The following is a 22,299-nucleotide window of genomic DNA, read 5'->3' as shown; positions in this document are numbered from 1 at the left end:
TGATCCTTGCTTCTGCACTAGCTGAATATTTTGAAAATTCCTCAAAACCCACCTGAAGTGGAACACATTCGAGCAGTTAGGGCTGGTTGAAAGTGTTCTGTTTTAGACAGAAAATTGGGTTTTCCACAATTTATTTTTATGAAAAGTGTTTGCTGTAGTTTTGGATTTAAAAACACATTAATTGGCAGCTCACTGCTCTATTCCTGATGCACAGGATCACCCCCACCATGATCCAGTGATATTAATCCATAAGGCTAGATCAGATTCTTTACTGTCCTAGTCCTAAAATGTACATTGCATTTTGTCAATTAAATATTTTAATAAGGTTTTCATTTAGTTGAAATTATACTACTTAGAACAATATATTGGAATCAACAGATCTATCTATCTATCTGAAAAGTAACTGCAAAAATGACATCAACCTCTTAACTATATCTGTTCCTTTTCATCTACATTTTCAATTATCTTCTTTAATTGTCAGTAAAGTTTGTAAGTTCATCCTTTTACACATGTAAGTGTCAATTTTGCTAGAAAACATGTTTTTTTGTGCTCATAACATGTATGCACTTGCAAATATTTTGGGCACAGTTAAGGAGTTTGGACCTATATGTCTTTATTCCAACACATGTATATTAGCTTACTGACAAAATGAGGTACTTACTACGTTAGCATTAAAGAGTCAATACGATATGGATGTTTAAGATGGACTTATGTACCATAAATAAAAGACAAAAAGCTAATTTCTGATTGCAGAATTAATATTACTGGACATGAATTGTAGAGAATTTTCAGATCACATGAGTTTATAAAGCTAGTAGTTAGATTTTTTGCTTGTAAACAAATCAAGTTCAATATGCAAGTCATTGAGATAGAATAAATATGGAATCTCCGTGTCATTTTAAACAGTCACTTTTCACAGTATAGTCAGACTTTAACAGATATGTTTGCCTTTTTTTCTGATGTATCAAGTAACACTCCTGAACTGTGCTTCTTAAGCATTTATAGCCATATCTAGATGCATACACTATCCCAGGAGTCCAACTAGCAATTTCAACTCAGCATATACACTAGATGCTCCATTGTCTTTCATCCTATCTGCTGTATACCATTAACAGTGATGCCATTCTGTATTATCACTAACACAGCATGGGGAGTTAGAGAGAAGGATTTAGCTGTGTGTTGTTTAAAGGTTGCAAAGCCTTAATATAGTAGTGAAAAAACCTGCCACTTCTCGTTAATATATATATGTTGCCTCAAAGAAATTACAAACTGTGAGACTGTACTGTTCATTCCATACACACCTACCTGCATCCAAGACATTCCCACTTGTTTAGATGGACTTTGTTTCAATATGTCGTACAACATACAGATGTTACCAATTTTTAACAGAAAACTATACCCCTCACATTCAACTGAATAATGTGGCAGTTCACCGAGTGAGATGCAGGTCTCACCATAGACAACATCTGAATAAACATTCCATTTACAGATTAACCACCGACAATTTTTTCTGTGATTGTTAGATCTATGTTGGAACAAACTGAAAATGATTCAAATTCTTTTACACTGAGTTGTCTGTTTCAGAAGCATGTAATTTTTTGGTAAAAAGGCTGTCACCTCAAACTAAGAAATATCAATATCAACTAGAAATATATTTCCAGATTCAATAGAGAATATACATCTGGTGAGACATGACTGTTATGGTTAGACTATGCACCCTGATGGGTTCAGGAAAAGGAACATTTTCTTTTAAGGTATTCCCCTACATAGTTTCTCTAGCTATTTAAATTTAAACCTAGATTTCCTGATGCATTCCCAGGTGAGCAGTTCAAACTCTAAGTCACACAGATTTGTTACATCCAGGAAAGATAGAGTGTATCCTTTCCTCATCAATAAAATAATGCCAAGCTTCAAATGCTTGACCTAGTTCACTAATGCTTTCAACACTATGCCTGGCTTTATGAAATATATATGGAACATATTTTTAACTAAAAATACATGTCATTTTCGCTCCACTAAAAAAGTAACGTTAAACATTTATTTCTTCACATAGTGCCAGATCAAATTACTGCATACATACAGCTTAGAGTTTGCCATAAAAATATGTGCACCTTGTTCTGGGCTCAGGATCTTAACAGTCATGTGTCCCACAACCCCAACTAATAGTTTGGGGATTATTTTTCCAGTGCTTTTTCCATTTCAGTAGTTATTCACTCACCATGCTGCTTCTTTCCTCAGTTCAGCTAACTTGTGCAAACGTTGGAGGGCCTTTTCCTGTTTCCTTTCATCTTTTCTTGACTTGGAAGCTACATTTCGAGCAAACTCCCTCTGTTTCAGTTCCTTGAGTCTCTATTAAAAATAATTTAAAAAAATAAGACTCTGATAGCCCTGGTAAACATCTATGAGACTGTCATTTTCCCTTGTTGGGTAGTAAATACACCATAGCATTACCATTACTATGGCATTATTTTGTTCCGCTGACAAAGTTCAGTTGCACTTTTGTTGGTTTCTTTTATTTTCGTGTTAGAAATGACACATTTGGTAGTTCAGCAATATTCAAAATATTACATCAGATTACTGCATGGTCCTTTCCCAAAATATATTTACTGAGTAATGGTATGTTGTTGTATCTTTTCACTTAAACAATTTATACCATGTTCATCCCTGGTGTAATTCCATGGAGTACAATGGCATTACATCAGTAATTTTGTCTGCTATGTTGAAAGGAAAAACAACAGCTATGTGTGAAAAACATTTTTGATACACTGGCCAAAACAATCCAGAAATTAATTTTATTTGACTTGGTGGATAGCTAAACTTTTCTCTTAAGTACAGGCTTATAGCACATATGCCTTAATTTGCCCCAGCTCAGAATCATAAATGCTACCTCCATATTTTCTTTGTGAAAGTAGGTTTCACCCACACCCGTTATCTTCTGTGTTGCTAGGCTGAGAAAAGGAAAGTTTAGAATGTTGTTTCCTTCAAATGATAAGTCTTTTGTTCCTGGTTACTGTCAGCTTCCAGATCATGGCAAAATTTGTGCTCCACTTGAGTTTCAAAACCATCTCTCTCACAGAAACTTTGCAGATATCTACTATATGTCATTGATGTGGTCATCTTACACTTCTGTTCCCAACATTGAGGCAATCACTTATTCCATGTATGTAATGGGATCAGGAGCTTTCCTCTCCAGTTGGAAGTGGATGCCAACTCACCAGATATTTTTGTTTCTGATCTGATTCTCCAACACCATCTCAATTCATCCATCTGAGATTGCCTTGTAATTAACACAGCTTTATCTCATTGCCGTTCATCAAGTAAATCTATTTGCTTGACTGTGCCTCTCTTCACCCTACACAAAGTTTGCTCCAGATGAATCATGCAAGCAAGCAATTTGTTTCAGATTAAAGTTTAATCAAGTTTTCCAATGAAACTATTTTTGTCTCAAATCTACTGGTTTTTGTATTTTGAAGAAGATGGCTGCAGTAAAGCACTCTGAGCTACCAGAGATTTCAGTTTCAGAAGATCTTTCAGATCTTCTTCCAGGGGGTCACCCAATTAAATTAATAGGCAGTGGATTTAAATCAAACTAAAGGAAGTATTTCTTAACACAACGCACAGTCCACCTATGGAACTTGCTGCCAGGGATGTTGTGAAGGCCAAAACTATAACTGGGTTAAAAAAGAATTAAATAAGTTAATGGAGGATAAGTCCATCAATGGCTATTAGCCAACATGGTCAAGGACACAACTCCGTACTCTGGGTGTCCCCCTAAGCCTCTGACAGTCAGATGCTGGGACTGGATGACAGGGGATGGATCACTTAATAATTGCCTTGTAGTTTTCATTTCTTTTGAAGTACCTGACATTGGTTATTATCAAAAGATAGGATAGTGGGCTAGATGGACCATTGGTCCGATCTAGTATGGCCATTCTTACCTTCTTTGCTTTTAGCAAATTTCCCAGTATCTGACCTAGATGACTGTCTCTATAATCCCTTCAAATTTTCAATATTAATATAAACCCAGCCTTACTACATCTTATGCCCTATCCATCCAGGAGTCTGTTACAAAAATATCTTCCATCATGACTGCTAGTTTCCATTCCTTCCTTCCCATAATATTTTAAATTCTCCACACAGCCCACTTTCCTTTTGCTATAGTAATAAATAATGAGACTAGCCCTTAATGCAAATGAGCTTCATATATGCATAGAACAATCAAGAGCTATGACTTTGTTTATAAGTGAGGTGTATGTTGTAGGAAACCTTTTACCCAGCAACATTTGTGCAGGTCTGACTAATTTGCTATCCCCCACTTTCTAAGAAATATTTTCTTTTCCCCTTTTGCATTGTTTTTTCTATATTATAAAACTGCACAAAGATCCACAGTCACACACTGACCTTTTGTACTATAATGTACCTCACAGCTGCAGATAATGTGAGCCAAAACCATACCTGCTAAATGTGCCTGTGTACATAGCCTATTTAATACCTTTTATAGTTCATGAGAGGCTTCTTCCTCGTTAAATTGTTCTTCTTTCTTCCAACTCATACACCACACACTATCTCATTTCAGCTATTTGCCTCTGTGCACTCTCATCCTTCTAATGATACAAATTTTGTTCTAGCATGAACTCCACATCCAAGGCCCTGCTTTTCAATGTGTTTGTCATGAAAAATAGAAGTTCAAGTATATGCAACATGGAAAAAATTCAAAATATTGAATAGTATTTTAGCTGTTAAAATCAATGAGAATCCTGCAACTAAAAATCCCATATAACACTTGACAATGTAGCCCGTCGTATTGCCCATACAACTTCATCTGTCTTTTTGCCTTGAATCTTCAGTCACAACTGCCACAGTGTTCTGAACTGTACTAGATATCAAAAGAAATAAAGATATTGTACAGAGTGTATGCCCGAGGCCAAACAAAATCAGCAATTTTTCCTCAGATATGGAAGTACCAAGTGGATAAATAAATAGACAAGGGCAAAAAAACCAACAACACACACACACACAACTGCAGCAAGAATGGGAGGGGAAAAGTTGTGCTACAGTCACAGTGAAAACCTACATTCACAGACGTGCCCACATGCCCTCATGTACCCACACATAGCACTTGCAATGTAAATGGAACAAACTTTCAAATCTAACAGTACTTTAAACAAACTCCAAACAGTCAAACCAATTACACTTTTAATCCCGAAAGACAAACACACGCTGACAGCATAACTAAAACAAATACATGAGCTAACCAAACACAACGCTACCTTATTAAAATTAAACATTAAAACAAACATTTACAGTATGGCTCACAACAGTAACCAGGTTTTCCTCCTGTCTCCTCAGAAAACCTATCCTGCCTCACTGGGGCTTCAGTTAGCCTGAAAGGGGAGGTTTTCAGCCAATGTCCCATCACCCTCTTCCAGTAGGTCAGCTCCTCCCTGCCTTCTGAATCTTCCTCACCCTTTGCCCCATAGTGGGTGAGGGTCATTGTATCCTGGCTAAAGGGAAGAAGTTGTTCTACTCCTGCCCTCTGGTGCAGGATGCCTTGCCATGCTTCAGCGGGTAGACATGGTGGTGCTGACTTGGACCAAATCCCAAGGAATTCCCTTGGATCTCCTCCACCAGCCAGCCAGTTCAGGTCCTAGGTCTGCCAGTGCTTCCCTAATGGAGGCCCTGAGGATGGTGGCAGCAGAAGTGGGAGCCACAGTAACTCTAGGAGCTTCCCAATGAGACAAGTTGCAGCTACCCTTGCACAGTCCTGGAGGTATCCACCAGTCTCAGGTACTTTGTGCTCCAGATCCTGCAGCCATGACCCTCTTGTGGGGAATGAAACAGGGGCAGCTGCAATAGTTCTGAATTCAGCAGGTTGAGTGGAATCTGTCTCTGGCCCTATTTCACTGCCTGGTGGGTATCTGCTGGACGAGGGAGGGGAAAGCAACCCTTTGTTCCTCACATGTGGGGATGAGTCAGCTGTGTAGGGAGCCCCATAAGTGTGTGCTGCTGTTGTGATCACCTGGACAGCTGCTATTTCTCTGGACCTAGTGTCTCCCTTCTCTATTTCTGTAGGGGGAGAGGGAGGATAGCAACTATTTCTGATATAGGAAGCCACTTTTCCTCTTCCATGTTTCTTCATCCTTGTGCAGGGATGGCTGGGATGGCAAACTGGCAACTTGGACAGTAAGACTGTCTTGCTTACTCTGAGAATGAATTGGGTATGGCAGACAGTGTATTACTTTAAAGTCTTGTCTTCACTACATTGCTGCAAACTCCAGGTTTGCCCCATAACCCAACTCCCACCCACCCAGAAAAATCTCTAGCTCAAATTAAGTGGGGCTTTAAGCTTGAGCCAGCTAGCCTGTCCGGTGCTAAGGTTGATGCACTAGCTAGAAATGCAGTGAATATGCAGCAGCTGGAGTTACATTTTTTTGGCTTCACTCCTACCACTTTGTGTAGCAAGAATGTTGTTTCACAGTGTGGTCACTCTCACTCCGTTCTCACTTAAGCTAGGCTAGCTCAAGTGGAGTAACTCAAGTGTACTAACTTCAGCTAACTGTTGCAGAGAAGAAAAGCCCTTAGTCAAAAACCTCTGGTGCTTAAGGATGACTGCCTTGGGCTCCTGAAACAGCTAGTTTTTAAATGGATGCTTGAATGTTATGTTTTGTTTCATTGTCCTGGGATGTATCTTCTGTTCTCACTTGGCAGCAGCCACACCTGGTGCCAGATGGCGACACTAGTCTATTTGATTTACAAGAAGGCTGCAGGATTATCTACTGGGCGAGCAGCAATTCTTGCCTCCTGCTTTCAGTGGCATTTCATTCTGGCAGACAAAGTAGATTTTCGAGGCAGATATTAAGGTTCGCTCAGATATCTCTGCTGGTTCAGTTCAGGTTCTGTGTGTTTTTCAGTGGGGGATTGATGTGAACCTCCCTCTGGGAGTTCAGTTGGTCAGTAAAGGGATATTATTTTCTTAGAATTTCTACTAATTTTGGTGGTAATTATGTGTTGAAAGATTCAGGAATAAATGGGTTCTTTCTTGGTCAGATAACTAAACTGCAGTCTATATTATCAACAGGTGTTGGGCAGGTTACTTTAAATCAAGCAGCTTACAGACATGTTTATGCTACTGCTTGGTCATCCCTGGAATCGATAACAACACTGCCAATATTTTCTCTTGTTTCAAGGTAGATAGACAATGAATCAATGCCTAAGGCCAGTTTTGAGCCCGTTGTTAAGCCATCATTTTTTGTGGATCTTGGCAGATGGGGGCACTGGGATTGCCAAAGATCACTAGCCATTTGGACATAGAGAAGTGACAGTGCCAGGTTTTCTGACTTCATGTCATTCAATGTGCACTCAGGTCTTTCCTCACAGTACTGGCCCATACCAGAAGTGCATTTAATGAAATTTACAGAAGTGCCCAGTAAAATGTTTGTTATATATTTCTCTCTCTCTCTCTCTCTCTAATATTTTGTTCTTTTTCACTGAGATGTAAAAAAATGCAACACAGCACAATTTACTTAGCTACGCTCTGTGCCTGTCTTTGCCATAGCAAGTGATGCTGCTGCTATTCCATCTGTCCATTCAGATGTTCTCAGATACCAAAAAATATGTTGAGAAACACATAAGTGAAATATTATGCTTATAGATGGATCTGTCCTTTTTTTCCCTACAAGTTCCATATTATATTTCTGGTAGCTGTGTATGCCTTTGAGAGAAACCATGATGAGTCCAATGAAGTTATTTGAAAGGTAAATAATCGTATATTACTCCATTGTGTGCTCCCAAGATAGTCAACAAAAAAGTGAGGGTCTATTACTCTGCTAAAAAAGTGCAAGATTAAACAATTCAAGCAAGATTTTTGGGTGTATGATAGCTGTACTCCAAAGCAAAAGACCAAATGTTTGAGGCCTCTTTTCATACGATTTCTTACCTCTGTGTATTCTAGGGTGACCAAACAGCAAATGCAAAAAATCGGTACGGGTGTGGGGGGGGGGTAATAGGAGCCTATATAAGAAAAAGACCTAAAAATCGGGACTGACCCTATAAAATTGGGACATCTGGTCACCTTAGCGTATTCTTGTATTCCAATAGATTATATGATGCTGACCCTGGTGCCCACTTTGCACTCATGTCTCTCTTTTCAAACTTAAAGTAGTTCATTTCATAAATTCATTCTGAGCACTTAGCATGGTGATGGATATTAAAAATGTATAAAAGGGAGAAAAAACACATTGACATTACAAAGGTAGGGACTTCACTGCATATTGCAGAGCTCAATCATTTTTTGACTGTAAATGTTTGTTTTTCCTCCAATGAGAAATCTATGCAGTGAATAAGAAAAGACGCATGCAATAGGACAAGAGAAGATACAGTGTTAAAGATAAAAGGGTTGTTTGTTTTTAACTTTCACAAGGAAACATCCTTTAATAGCACTTCATTTCAATTATTGTAAGAGAAAGGGGTAAACAGTGAGGTGGCAAAGTTTGCAGATAAACTGCTCAAGATAGTTAAGACCAAAGCAGACTGTGAAGCACTTCAAAAAGATCTCACAAAACTAAGTGATTGGGCAACAAAATGGCAAATGAAATTTAATGTGGATAAATGTAAAGTAATGCACATTGGAAAAAATAACCCCAACTATACATACAATATGATGGGGGCTAATTTAGCTACAACGAGTCAGGAAAAAGATCTTGGAGTCATCGTGCATAGTTCTCTGAGGACGTCCACGCAGTGTGCATAGGCGGTCAAAAAAGCAAACAGGATGTTAGGAATCATTAAAAAGGGGATAGAGAATAAGACTGAGAATATATTATTGCCCTTATATAAATCCATGGTACGTTCACATCTCGAATACTGTGTACAGATGTGGTCTCCTCACCTCAAAAAAGATATACTGGCACTAGAAAAGGTTCAGAAAAGGGCAATTAAAATGATTAGGGGTTTGGAGAGGGTCCCATATGAGGAAAGATTAAAGAAGCTAGGACTCTTCAGCTTGGAAAAGAGGACACTAAGGGGGGATATGATAGAGGTATATAAAATCATGAGTGATGTGGAGAAAGTGGATAAGGAAAAGTTATTTACTTATTCCCATAATACAAGAACTAGGGGTCACCAAATGAAATTAATAGGCAGCACGTTTAAAACAAATAAAAGGAAGTTCTTCTTCACGCAGCGCACAGTCAACTTGTGGAACTCCTTGCCTGAGGAGGTTGTGAAGGCTAGGACTATAACAGCGTTTAAAAGAGAACTTGATAAATTCATGGTGGTTAAGTCCATAAATGGCTATTAGCCAGGATGGGTAAGAATGGTGTCCTTAGCCTCTGTTCGTCAGAGGATGGAGATGGATGGCAGGAGAGAGATCACTTGATCATTGCCTGTTAGGTTCACTCCCTCTGGGGCACCTGGCATTGGCCACTGTCGGTAGACAGATACTGGGCTAGATGGACCTTTTGGGTCTGACCCGGTATGGCCGTTCTTATGTTCTTATGTTATAATATTGTGATTTGGTTTCCATTGAAATTAATGGGGCTACTTCTTTGAGAGACCGGTCACCAATGTGAGTAGAGGGTTCAAAATCTGCCCGAAATTGTCAGTGTTGTACGTTTGTATTTACTGCACAATTTGAGGTCTTGATCCTTGCATGATGCAGGATCTGGAACATAATGAGCACAAAAAAGGATGTTAAAGGTTTCCTAGGACAGCTGTATTCAGAGCTGGATAAAGGGCAGATGCACATAGCTGCATAGCTGGCTCTTGTATGCAAATGAGCCCCTACTGCTCAGTATTTCTTTCAGGCAACACAGCACTGCAAAGCAAATATCATGATGTTGATCTGAGCCTCTTATCAGCTTAATCAGGTACTATTTGTTCAGTACATGTAAGTTTAAGCAGAGATGAAACATTAAATGTTGGTAAGTAAGCAAATTATTCTGTTTGGTTATTGCATGTAAGTAGGTGCCAATTGTGTGAGGTGCCTGGAGGCAGCTTTAATTTTCATAACACATACTAGTATGCATAGTCAATGGAACTACTCCTGGTCATAACAAATATACTTTGCAGTAGGTGTTAGCAGGTCTAAGTCCTGAGTTACCTTTATGTAGTCTCCAAATGTATGTTTTTCCCCTCATTTTGAAAGCCAGAGCAAAAGATATGGCATCCTAGCAAGTAGAGAGCTCAGCAAATAATTAATGATTGATAATTTAAGTAAGAAATTTCACTGAGAGAACTAAAGGCCTGTTTCTCCATTGCTCTGCACCTTGCGTAGTCATTTACAATGGTGTAAAGGTGGTGTAAAATGCTACCATTATGACTAGGTGTTCTTCTACATCCATTTTGAATTCACTTGGAGAATGACATCACAAGGTGCAGAGCAATGGGAGAGCTGACCCTAAGACTCCAGTCCTGCATTGGATCCATGAAAGGACTCTTATACTCATGCTGAACCCCGCTGATTTTACTGAGACTCCACCCACATGAATCCAGGCGAAAGATCAAGATATAACATAGCAATATTTTACTACTACTTTAGACCTCAATTGGCTGCCCATCTGTACACCCACACAGGGTAGTAAGGAGTCATAAGGAGCCCTTTATGCCCATGCCCAGGTTACCTACATCACCAGAGCCTGTGGACTGGGGGAGAACAGCTGGCACCAGACTTCTATTCCTCCTTTGGCTCAGGAGGCTGGGAAGGAGGTAGAGCCATGGTCATGTACATACATGTCAGCTACCGCAGGGGAGGGAAGTAACTTGGACCATCAAAAGGGTTACTATAGATTACTTTCCTCTGAAGCACAAGGAAAGCTGCAACCCTATTGGGAATATCAGAGTCCCAATCTGGTTCTTGCCTTGCTCCTGGGGAACTCACTGGGGCTGTAGAGTTACAATCCAGCTCTTAGTATTTACTATGTATTTGCCATTATAGTCATCACTAGCAGTTTAAACGTTGGGACTTGTAGTGCATTGCAAATATTTTCATACACCTGAAAGAACATAAGAACATAAGAATGGCCCTACTGGGTCAGACCAAAGGTCCATCTAGCCCAGTATCCTGTCTTCTGATAGTGGCCAATGCCAGGTGCCCCAAGGGGATGATCAGAACAGGTAATCATCAAGTGATCCATTCCCTGTCGCTCATTCCCAGCTTCTGGTAATAGAGGCTACGGACACCATCCCTGTCCATCCTGGCTAATAGCCACTGTTGGACCTAACCTCCATTAACTTATCTAGTTCTTTTTTTAACCTGGTTATAGTCTTGGCCTTCACAACATCCAGACTACCGAAGGGAAAGGAAAAAAAGGCAGCTGCAGGGAGCGCGTGGAGGGCGGTCAAGGCGGCTTGCAGGGGGGTGAAGGGCGGCGCTGCAGCCCACTTGCAGCCAGGCAAGAGGGGCTCCCCCTCTGGCCTAGGGGTGCTTCTCCTGGCCGGGCAGGCAGAGCCCCCAAGGGCTGCAGGAGGTGCTGGCTTAGCTGCTCCTTTAAAGGCGGCTCAGCTGGGCCGGGCTCAGAGCGACGCGGGAGGCAGAAGCTGGTGCAGATGGCAGGGAGTGGCATGTCTTGGGGAACCTGGTGGCACGGTGAGCGGCAGGGATCGCTAGTTCCTGCCCCCCGGGCCGGGGTCAGAGCAAAGAGCCAGAATGTGCTGCCCCAAGATTGGCCGGAATGCCGCCCCTTACAATGTGCTGCCCCAGGCACGTGCTTTCTCGTCTGGTGCCTGGAGCCGGCGCTGATGGCAACAAGTTCCACAGGTTGACTGTGTGTTATATGAAAAAATACTTCCTTTTGTTTGTTTTAAACCTGCTGTTTATTAATTTCATTTGGTGACCCCTAGTTCCTCTGTTAGAAGGAGTAAATAACACTTCCTTATTTACTTTCTCCACACCAGTCATGATTTTATAGACTTCTATCATATCCCCCCTTAGTCGTCTCTTTTCCAAGCTGAAAAGCCCCAGTGTTATTGGAGAGATTAATAACACTCCTCACGTGGCACCCATTCCATATCGCTAATCATTTTTGTTGCCCTTTTCTGAACCTTTTCCAATTCCAATATATATTTTTGAGATGGGGTGACCACATATATACACAGTATTCAAGATGTGGGCGTACCACGGATTTATAAAGAGGCAATATCATATTTTCTGTCTTGTTATCTATCCCTTTCTTAATAATGCCAAACATTCTAATTGCTTTTTTGATTGCCTCTGCACATTGAGTGGATGTTTTCAGAGAACTATCCACAATGACTCCAAGAGCTCTTTCTTGAATGGTAACAGTAATTTAGAACCCATCGTTTTATATGTATAGTTGGGATTATGTTTTCCAACGTGCATTACTTTGCATTTATCAGCACTGAATTTCATCTGCCATTTTGTTGCCCAGTCACCCAGTTTTGAGAGATCCAGTTGTAGCTCTTCGCAGTCTGCCTGGGACTTAACATCTTGAGCAATTTTGTATCACCGCACTTTTTACCCCTTTTCCCAGATCATGAATATATTGAATAGGACTGGGCCCAGTACAGACCTCAGGGGGACACCACTATTTACCTCTCTCCATTCTGAAAACTGACCATTTATTCCTACCTTTTGTTTCCTATCTTTTAACTAGTTACCAATCCATGAGAGCACCTTCCCTTTTATCCCATAACAGCTTACTTTGCTTAAAAGCCTTTGGTGAGGGACCTTGTCAAAGGGTTTCTGAAAATCTAAGTACACTATATGCACTGGATCCCTCTTGCCCACATGCTTGTTGACCCCCTCAAAGAATTCTAGTCGATTGTCTAGTAGACACACTACCTTTCTACTGCTGGAAGGTCTAATTTAATCCAAGCAATAGATTCCTTACTGAAGCAAAAGCACATAACTGCATTAAGTGCATTTCTTACATCACCTCTACAAGCCTTCTACTACCTTGCAAGGGGATATTTTTAAAAAAAAAAATCAAGATATAACACTTGTAACAATAGCACTTCAGACTAATAGGCTTAAAAACAGGGAGAAGCCATAAATTAATAAACACACTCAAGCTAGCAACAACATTTAAAGACTGAAACATGGAACATGATGCATTTGAATACTGTGATAACAGTAGTAAGAGAAGGAGAAATGAGCAAAGGTACAAAGTTATGTGGCCAGTATCCCAAAAACTTTAAAATGTTTGATACTTTAAAAACTATAATAAATCTAATGTTAACAGAGTCGACCCTGTTTAACAAAAAGAAAGTCAGATAAATTCACTGGAAAACAGTGAAACTTTAATGAAGCTTATAAACGTGGGGAGAAAACCGTTATTGTGTAGTACCGGATATAGCGGGGACCCTCTGCTCTACTGAGCCCGCTCTCCTGGTTTACAACGCCACTGCTATTACAATCTTGCTTTTCTCTTGAGCATAGACTAACAATTGTACCAAATTGCGTGGATTTTTTCTGACTTTGACAAATATCCAGGTCACTGAACTAATTCTCAGGTCAATAGAGGCATAAAGCAGTTTCTTAGCTTGCAGCCCCAAGCCCCTAGCCAATGTATCTACAGGACAAGTGCTCTCTCCAGCTTTTTCTAGGGTCACACTGTGATCACTGGCTCCTACTTGGCTTTCTTACTTTTTTGTCTCTGCCATTCTCTGCGTTTTGCTTTCCCTCCCTTCCTCTCTCCCACTCCTGGTCACAATATCCAGTGGAATCCCCCACCCACATAGTGCTAGTTCCTGGGCAAATTCTAGTAGGCCTTGTTTTAGATGTGGTAACATAAATGTTTCTTCCAACTGTTTTACTGTGAAGGGTGCTTTCAAACATACTCAACCCACAACTAGGTTTCACCCAGCTAATACTCTATTAAGTAGCTTCAGACAGTTGTCATTTTATTTTAAAATCAGCCCATCAATGAAATATTTCCTCCTCCTCCCCCTAAATGTGGAATTTACCCACTCTAGATTACACCTGCTTTAGGCCATCCATAGACTAGATTGAGGCTCAGAGCAATAAAACAGCATTTCCATAAAGAAGGTACATCATAAAGGTTTTAAGAGCAGTCATTTGGGATGTCCTCTGTAACTCATGATGCATTTTCTGACCTAGTTCCCTAACCTGGCAACCAACAAAGTTGGATTTAGGACATTAATCAGCATAAAAATGTTCTGACTTGAAAAGAGGATAGCCAACCAAGTGGAGAGACTGGCAACACCCTGGAAAGTACTAAAGGAGAAGCAGTCACAGAAGGGATACAGAACCACAGAACAGGCATCACACAACCAAGGTGATCAAAGTGAGCATTAGACCTCTAAAAAGAATGAACTTGTAGCAATTAATTCCTGAATGGACATTAGTAAAACTGAAGATTAGAATAGTCGAAAATAATGTTATGCTCAGCGCTTCAAGTATATCAGTATATTCCTATCTGAGTGTTTACCAATGCTTCTCTCTGCATTTGTTTAGTACTCAAATGGTTCCCATCACTGTTGTATCTAAGCACCATTGATTATTTTATCTACACCCATGTGGGTTAACATTATCTCCATTGTACAGATGGGAATTGGAAACACGGAGAGATTGCGTTATGGCCAAGATCAATTGGGAAGTCTGGCAAAGCCAAGAATTGAACACTCATCTCCAGAATTCAAGTTCTGTGCCTTCACTGCAACATCATTCTTCATCTCATCTTGAACAGTCTTCCAAGGGGAGCAGTGGGGGCAAAAGACATATCTAGCTTCACGACTAAGCTTGATAAGTTTATGGAGGGGATGGTATGATGGGATAGCCTAATTTGGCAATTAATTGATCTTTGACTATTAGAAGTAAATATGCCCAATGGCCTGTGATGGGATGTTAGATGGGGTGAGATCTGAGTTACTGCAGAGAATTCTTTCCTGGGTGTCTGGCTGGTGAGTCTTGCCCACATGCTCAGGGTTTAGCTGATCGCCATATTTGGGGTCGGGAAGGAATTTTCCTCCAGGGCAGATTGGCAGAGGCCCTGGGGTTTTTGGCCTTCCTCTGCAGTGTGGGGCACGGGTCACTTGCTGGAGGATTCTCTGCACCTTGAAGTCTTTAAACCACAATTTGAGGACTTCAATGGCTCAAACATAAGTTAGGTGTTTGATACAGGAGTGGGTGGGTGAGATTCTGTGGCCTGCGTTGTGCAGAGGTCAGACTAAATGATCATAATGGTCCCTTCTGACTTTAAAGTCTATGATTCTAAGTAGTGAAAGTTTGGGGAAGAGAAGTCCAGTTTTTCAATTTGTTATAGCACATTCATGACCTAAATGCTCATTTTAATTTAGAGGGCCAAACTCCTTGACTCTTTCAGAGAGATCAAACTCTCCTCCCAATAGAAGAACAAAGTAGACACTTCACTTAGCATAGTTATTTGTTAAACTACACTCAGCATATCATTATTTGTGCTCACTCAGCCGTGGGTGACAAGCTAAATGAAGACAATCCCTGCCACAGGGAGCTTACAATTATAGGAAACAAGATGCACCAGGAAGCCGAGAGAAGGAATAATATTAGGGTACTTTACAAATGTTTGAAATAATACAGTATGGTTAAATGTAGATGCTGCAACTTTATTAAAACCACTAAAACCAACAGGGCCCATTTCCCCCCCACAATGCAGATTTTAACTGGGCACCAATAGCCCTGGGTTCTACAAACCTGAGGATGGGGATGAGGGCAATGCACTCTTGCTGGGATCCTGGCTGGAAGCTAAAGTCCTGTCCCACTTCACTCCTCCACACAGGAGGTAGGAGAGATTATACTAGGGGAGCCACATGCTGCACAAGACATATCTCCCTACTGTGCAAGGTTGTGCTCTGGGCCCATGCCCAAGCAGCCCACTGAGTTACAGGGACCTCACATAGGACCTCTTTTCCCCACCAACCATCCTGCAACCCACTAAAGTTGTGACAATATAATTTAGGCCCCCCAAAAGTGGATCTCTGAGATACCACATGGAATGTGACAAGCCCACAAAGAAGTTTGTCAGTTTCACTATATGCTACACCCCAAACAAAATTTGGTGATCAGCCTAGCCCCCAGCATCATAGGATATCCAGTAATTAGCCATAGATGGGGAAAGGTGGGCTGGAACAGAGCCCAAAATGACTACTTGCCAGCAACAAGCAAGCAGATCTCAAAATGGCTACTCCCACCAGTAGGAGCAAGGAAGAGCCACCCCCTGTCAGACAAGACCCAATCAGCTGACTTCTGTGGGTCAAGGTGCTTTTCTTGAATGCCATGTGAGTTGACCTACCTCCTGACCTGGGAAGGGAGGGAACGAGAAAGGAGAGTGTCCTCCCTTTTCCCACATATATACATGTTTCAGGGAGAAGGCCCAGACTCTCCTGCTTTGAGTATACCCCTGTACTCCCCCATCCAGAGTATGGAGGTCTGTCCATTGCCTCCACATTATTAAAGTCACACCCCATCTAGTGAGGTGAATGTTCATTGGGTTTACCTCTTGTGGGCATTGCTGAAGAAGCAATCCTTTAAGGGTAATTTTAAGGTAGTGAATTTGCAGTTCCCAATGTGGGATGAACCCATATTGGGGCCCTCTACTACTCCCCTCACATCCTGCCAGCAACTTTACACAGGTTCTTCATATACTGTGTAATAAATCATAAGGTATTTCCATTACTGCTTGAAACTCCCACTGTAGCTCTTTGTAGAATTGTTTGTTTCTACATGATCAAGTATAGTAGTGGCATATTTATTATGCTCTTTGCACTAGGGCTAGCTGGAAACTAATTCCATTTCATGAAAAATTTAGAGGTTTCAGTGTTTGGATTCATTCCACTTTGGGACAAAACCTGAGACATTTTAAAACTTTTTTGTGAAAAAACAGAGAGACACCTACCTCCAATTAATTTATTATTTATACGAAATGGAGCAGCTCCAACAGGAGAGATTTGAGACAGATCTTTACCAGAACAGCCAATAAGCGATTGGTTAGGGCACTCACCTGTGGCATGGGAGACCCTGATCTGCCAGAATTGCAGCAAGGACTTGAATCTAGGATTCCTGCAGCCTAAGGAGTTACCTAACCACTCAACAACTTTCTAGTCTATGGGTGAAATGGATATGTTTCCACAAAAAAAATTGTTTTGACAAATCAGCACATTCCAATGGGAAAAGAGTTGAACTGCTAGATGTAAACCACTGAGAAAGCAGGTGAGTGGTAAGGGAGAAGTTCATAACTTTTCTAGTCCTAGCTATTTTATGGTAAATTAATTAAACTAATATGTTGTCATGATTGCACCTACATACAGGCACAAAAAACCAATCACTGTCTAAGCAGCACAGAGACTTGTGAAATTGTAAACAGAGGTTTCCTCCATGTGGACTAACTTACACACTGACTAAATAATGAGAAGTTGAATTGCTAAATTGCCAATAGTTGAAAGGATGCAGAAGAGCTGAGAGAGGGCCTGGGAACTGCAGTGTGGAAGCTGGGGAAGACAAACAGGCTTGGTGCAAAATCTGCAAGACATTTGGGACTGCAAGACACTGAGTTGTCCCTGGTGGCTTATAGCATTTGATGGGGTGGGAGCATGGGGGGGCTGTGGGGGCAGGCAGCATTGGGGGGTAAGTCAGATGAGACAGCCAGTGATGGGCTACTGTTATTCTATTTTATTCTATTTTATTTTACTAATCTGACCTAGAATCAGTTTAAGAATAGTGTCTTCTTTAACTACATTCTAAACTGTAAATTTCTGGTTAAAATGGTTAAACTTTCAGGTTTTTGTATTGCAGTAATTTCACAGTAAAACAAGATTTTTTTCACTAGATCTGGGTAAATAGATTTTGTGTTTGAATATTTAGACACATTTACTTGGTCTGTGTTTAATTTCTGCTCTGTGTGAGTATTCTAGCAAAACAATTTTACTAGGAGGAATGGTGCCCAAATCAGTGAATGTTAGGGAACCTTGGGAGGAAGTCCATTGAGTGAGTGGAGGACTTGTTGGATGGTTTAAAGGATTAGCAATGAGATACAATTTCATCTTTACTGTAGGCAGTAGTTACTGTAAAGTAACTAGAAACAAAGGCTATGAATGACATGATTTAAGCTTTTCTTTAATTCTGTCCTAACTGGAAGCATAACGTTTTGGGAGACGCATGAGAATTCCTTCCCAAAATTTCAGATTCAGAAGTTTCTGTTTAGGTAATTATATGGTTGCCATCGCTTTAGAATTTGAACACCTTTTGCCTCCTCTGGTCATGGATGGCAGAGTGTCTGTGAAGTCTCTCACCCAAGCTAGAGCAGTCCCAAGAATTGCCAGGGCACAGATCTACCCCACCTATGCCTCCTCTAACTTCCCCTTTCTTCTTGGGGCTTGTGCCTGCTTCCACCCTGGAATAGGCTCTATACCTGGGATTGTTGTGGAAGTGACACAATCATATTCCCTGGGAGGGGTTTGCTGCCCTAAGTCCCGTTTGCAGCAACCTACCTAGTGATACAAGCTATAGCACATCTGACCTCATGCTTTGCCCAAGGCTCAGGAAGTCTGTGGCTGATCTGGGAATGAATCATGAATCTGCTTAGTGCCTAAACCAAAAGTCCATCCTTGCGAGGAAAGGAATGTTCAGATATGATTTAGATTAATGGTCTAAACATATGACCAGGAGCCAGGAATATCTGGTTTTAATCTTTGCTCTTCTAGGATATGGTATTCGGGCCTTTTTTTGTACCAGTTCTACTACCTGTAAAATGCTATGTACTTGACTCTAGTTTCCTCTGTTTTAATCAATTTAAATTCAAGCTAATATTAATTTTTACTATTTATTTAAATGTTTAAATATTTCTTTCTATATTAGATATTCTTTGTTGTGGGACTTCATTAATATGTTCCTGAAAATCCAGATATACCGTGGAAGTAGTATGCTGAAAGAATTACAATTTAGTCATTATCTCTATTTCCTGACCCACTTTTAGCTACATTGGTGTAGTCTGTGGTTGTCTGAATGTTGATTAAGTTGATCCTTTAAAAGAGGGTCTGCAATGTTTCCTATACCTGGTAATCAGCTTTGCTGTGTATAATTTCCTGGCAGATTGTGTTTAGTTCTTATTTAATTAATGGTATTATGATTGTTACTTTCTAGTTCTTGGGCATCTCTCTCCAGCTGAGTGAACTTCAAGAAATCTCTTTCCTATTGCCTTTCCTTCTCTGACATGGATGGGTATTGTCTGGACTTTTCACTCTGGCAAATTTGAAACCATATCACCTTGGGAATAGCTATTGCTGATATGAATGGCACACTTTCTAAATTCATGTCTTTCATCCTTAAAGCTGTGCAACTGTAAGGTCCATAGTATAGACATAGCCCTAGTTAATCCTGCTCGCACATTCTAGGAAGTGAGATGGAAACATTTCAGTTATGTAAAATCTTCATCTCCTGCATATTATCTTCTAAAAAATCATAAAGTGGTGAACCAAAAAGCTCAGCAATGGTTAGGCAGCTGGTGTGCAGTGACTGCCACTTGTCACAAACATCACAACTTTCTCATTTTTGCCTTGTGATTCCCGCCCCTACGCCCCCGGCTGCTCACTGTATCCAACTGTTCTCCCTCCTCTTGTACTGAGACTGTATGCAATATGAGGCAGGAACTGGCTATTGCAGCACCAAGCACTGGCTATTGCAGCATCAAGCACTATGGGGTTAGGGCTGCTAGATGCTAAGTCAATATGAACAAGAACCTTTACTTTCCATATTTACCTACCTGTGTCCTCTCCAGTATAGAATATGCAAACCTACTTCTGTCAGTGGAACAATTCTGCTCTATTTGCAACTCATTTGGAATTTGTTTCTCTCTCAATGTTTTGCGGAAGCCACCTTTCATAGCCCTGCATTGCACAAATGTATAGATACTGCATTTAGTGGAAATAATGGATTTACACATTGCACAATAGATATTTGAACTGGTTAACATAACTTAAATTTTGTGTTGAATCCAAACTGCATACTGTGATGTTGCTTAATGCACAGCTTGAAGGTGTTCACATACCATGGTGATGAGCATGATAAAGAGAACAGAAACTGAAGGGAGCACAAAAATTAATTTGCTACATTAATTTTGCATCTGACAGTAATTTTGCATACACAGTATCCTCCTAGAGAACCAAGGATTTTACTTAATGCTTTTGAAAAACATGAGATCTAAAATAATCATAAAACATTGTTAATAATTTATAATCTGCTGAATGATCATGATACTCATGTAACACACCTGCTATACCTTTAAGTTTCCTTTAAGAAATGGATGTTTACTGAGCTATAGAAAAGCAATGCAGACATAGAACATTTATAAAACAAATTAAATATAGTACAATTTACTTGTAATCTTGTATATTTTATAAATCATTGTTACAATTTTCTTGCTGATTTTTTGTGCTTTGATTCAGCATTTCAAAAATATGTTTCTCAGTTACTCATTAATATGGGGCCTATTCAATAATTATTGAATTAATTAATATGGGGCCTATGGAGCTATTCAAATTCATTGTTAACTGGGATGCCTTATTGGTTTTTATTTATTAATCAGGGGAAATAAAATGACAAAACACTTGTTACATACACACTTGTGATATAAAGCTTGATTAGTATCCTTTCTCAAACAGGGTCTGATTTAATCACTTACAAATAATTGAATAGCTTGGGATTTTCATGGCACCTGTAATCACTTAAACCGAGAATGACATCTGCCTTTTAAAATAGAAATCATTGCTTCCTAAGATGTTTAGTAAAGTATGCCCTCGTTTTATTCTGTCCCTGATGGTTTACATGTGTATATGTTTTAGTTCATCATGCAGCTGGAATATAATATGGCGGCATCATCACTTTGTATTATGACCTGCAGTTCTAAACATTTGGTAAATATAGCTTTCATATTATATAAAGTAGAGAAGATAGCTCTTTCTGTAAGCATTATATTAAAACAAACAAAAAAAGAACTTTACATAAGTAATCTTGATTATTGTTGGAGTTAATGATTCTGCATGAAGACTAAACTAGAAATTGCTTTGGATAGTTTTGAGAGAAAAAGAGAACTATCTCCAATGGAGCAAGAATAGTTTAGTCACAGAAATAAGAAATTAGAGTGGGGGGTTGTGGGAAACTATTAAGTCATCTAATTTATCATGCTGCTAATATGGAATTGTTGCCTGCAACATATTCTACAGTGACTTACTCAACCTACTCAAGTGATGGTGCTTTTGCTCTTCCCTTTAGGAGACTATTCCACAGCCTTGTTGTCTCCATCACAGAAACACAGGGCATAGAATTGTAAAGGACCTCCTGGGTCACTGAGTCTGGTCCTCTGCTACCACAGGCAACCTTGTCAAAAAATCTTATCAAGCCCCAACTTAAAATTGGATAAATAGTTTGCTCCCTAGTCCTAATGGACGACTATTCTAGAACCCTCTGATGGGTAGAAACCATCTAATTTCCAGCATAAATTTATTCATAGTCCATTTATACCCATTTGTTCTTATACTAATGTTGTTCTCCCCTTCTCTTCCCTCCCTCATGTTTGCCCTCGGATGTATTTTTAGAGAGCAATCATAAATAGGAGTTATTTCCTGGCTTTCATTCTAACTGTTCCTTTGCTAAGTTTGATGTCATTATTCCCAGTAATACCTCCTAAATCACCTTATCCAAATCTTCTCCGCCTTTGAGGTAAAATCCTGGCTCCACTGAAGAAAATGCCAAAACTCCCACCAAATTCCACAGGGTCAGAATTTCACCTTTGGAGGTTTTTAGGATTGGAGGAGCTATTCTTAACAACTTGTTTCATTTCCTTTGTTCTGTTTATGAACAATTTTGATATTTATGATTTATTTTGCTTCTTAAAGTATTTGCCCAAAACCTTTAGTGAAACCTGCTAGGCTATGGTTTATTTTGTGAACAATTTTCAATTTGTTTTATGTTTTTGGTTTCTAATTGCCACTGTTTATTTTACGATTGATCCCTTGGCATTACAGGATATTTCAGGTTACTTGATGTCACATGATATTTCTCCTTCTGCCCCCAAACAAATTTCATTACTTCCTGGCACAAATTTTGTTTAATCAGAAAACACTGTTTGGTCACAAAACCAATTTTGGATTTTTCTTCTGACTCATTTTGTTTGGGAATAAAATTCAGCTTGTACAAATTGTTGTAAGCAAAACAAATAATATATTCATAAACATGGTCAAGTAAAACTCAATACTTTAATTTGCTCTATAATTTGTGAAAAAAGAATTCATCCAGAACTTCTGTTTGCATCTTACATATGCCTATCAATAGCACCTTTTGTTACTTGTGAT

General features: G+C 39.9%; 1 protein-coding gene across 1 annotated transcript in view; it reads right to left on the bottom strand.

Annotated features, from left to right (window-relative positions):
- Window positions 1-22,299, bottom strand: part of ZNF804A (zinc finger protein 804A) — a 237,085-nt gene that overhangs the window by 5,656 nt on the left and 209,130 nt on the right. The window contains exon 3 of the mRNA XM_045031694.1: window positions 2,219-2,349. Within this exon, the coding sequence (XP_044887629.1) occupies window positions 2,219-2,349 (131 nt within the window). The remainder of the gene's footprint in view (window positions 1-2,218; window positions 2,350-22,299) is intronic.

Source organism: Mauremys mutica, chromosome 10 (genome assembly GCF_020497125.1).
Source record: "Mauremys mutica isolate MM-2020 ecotype Southern chromosome 10, ASM2049712v1, whole genome shotgun sequence".
Taxonomy (NCBI): domain Eukaryota; kingdom Metazoa; phylum Chordata; order Testudines; family Geoemydidae; genus Mauremys; species Mauremys mutica.
Note: the sequence above shows the minus strand (reverse complement) of the source record. Positions and strands in the feature narration are given on the sequence as shown.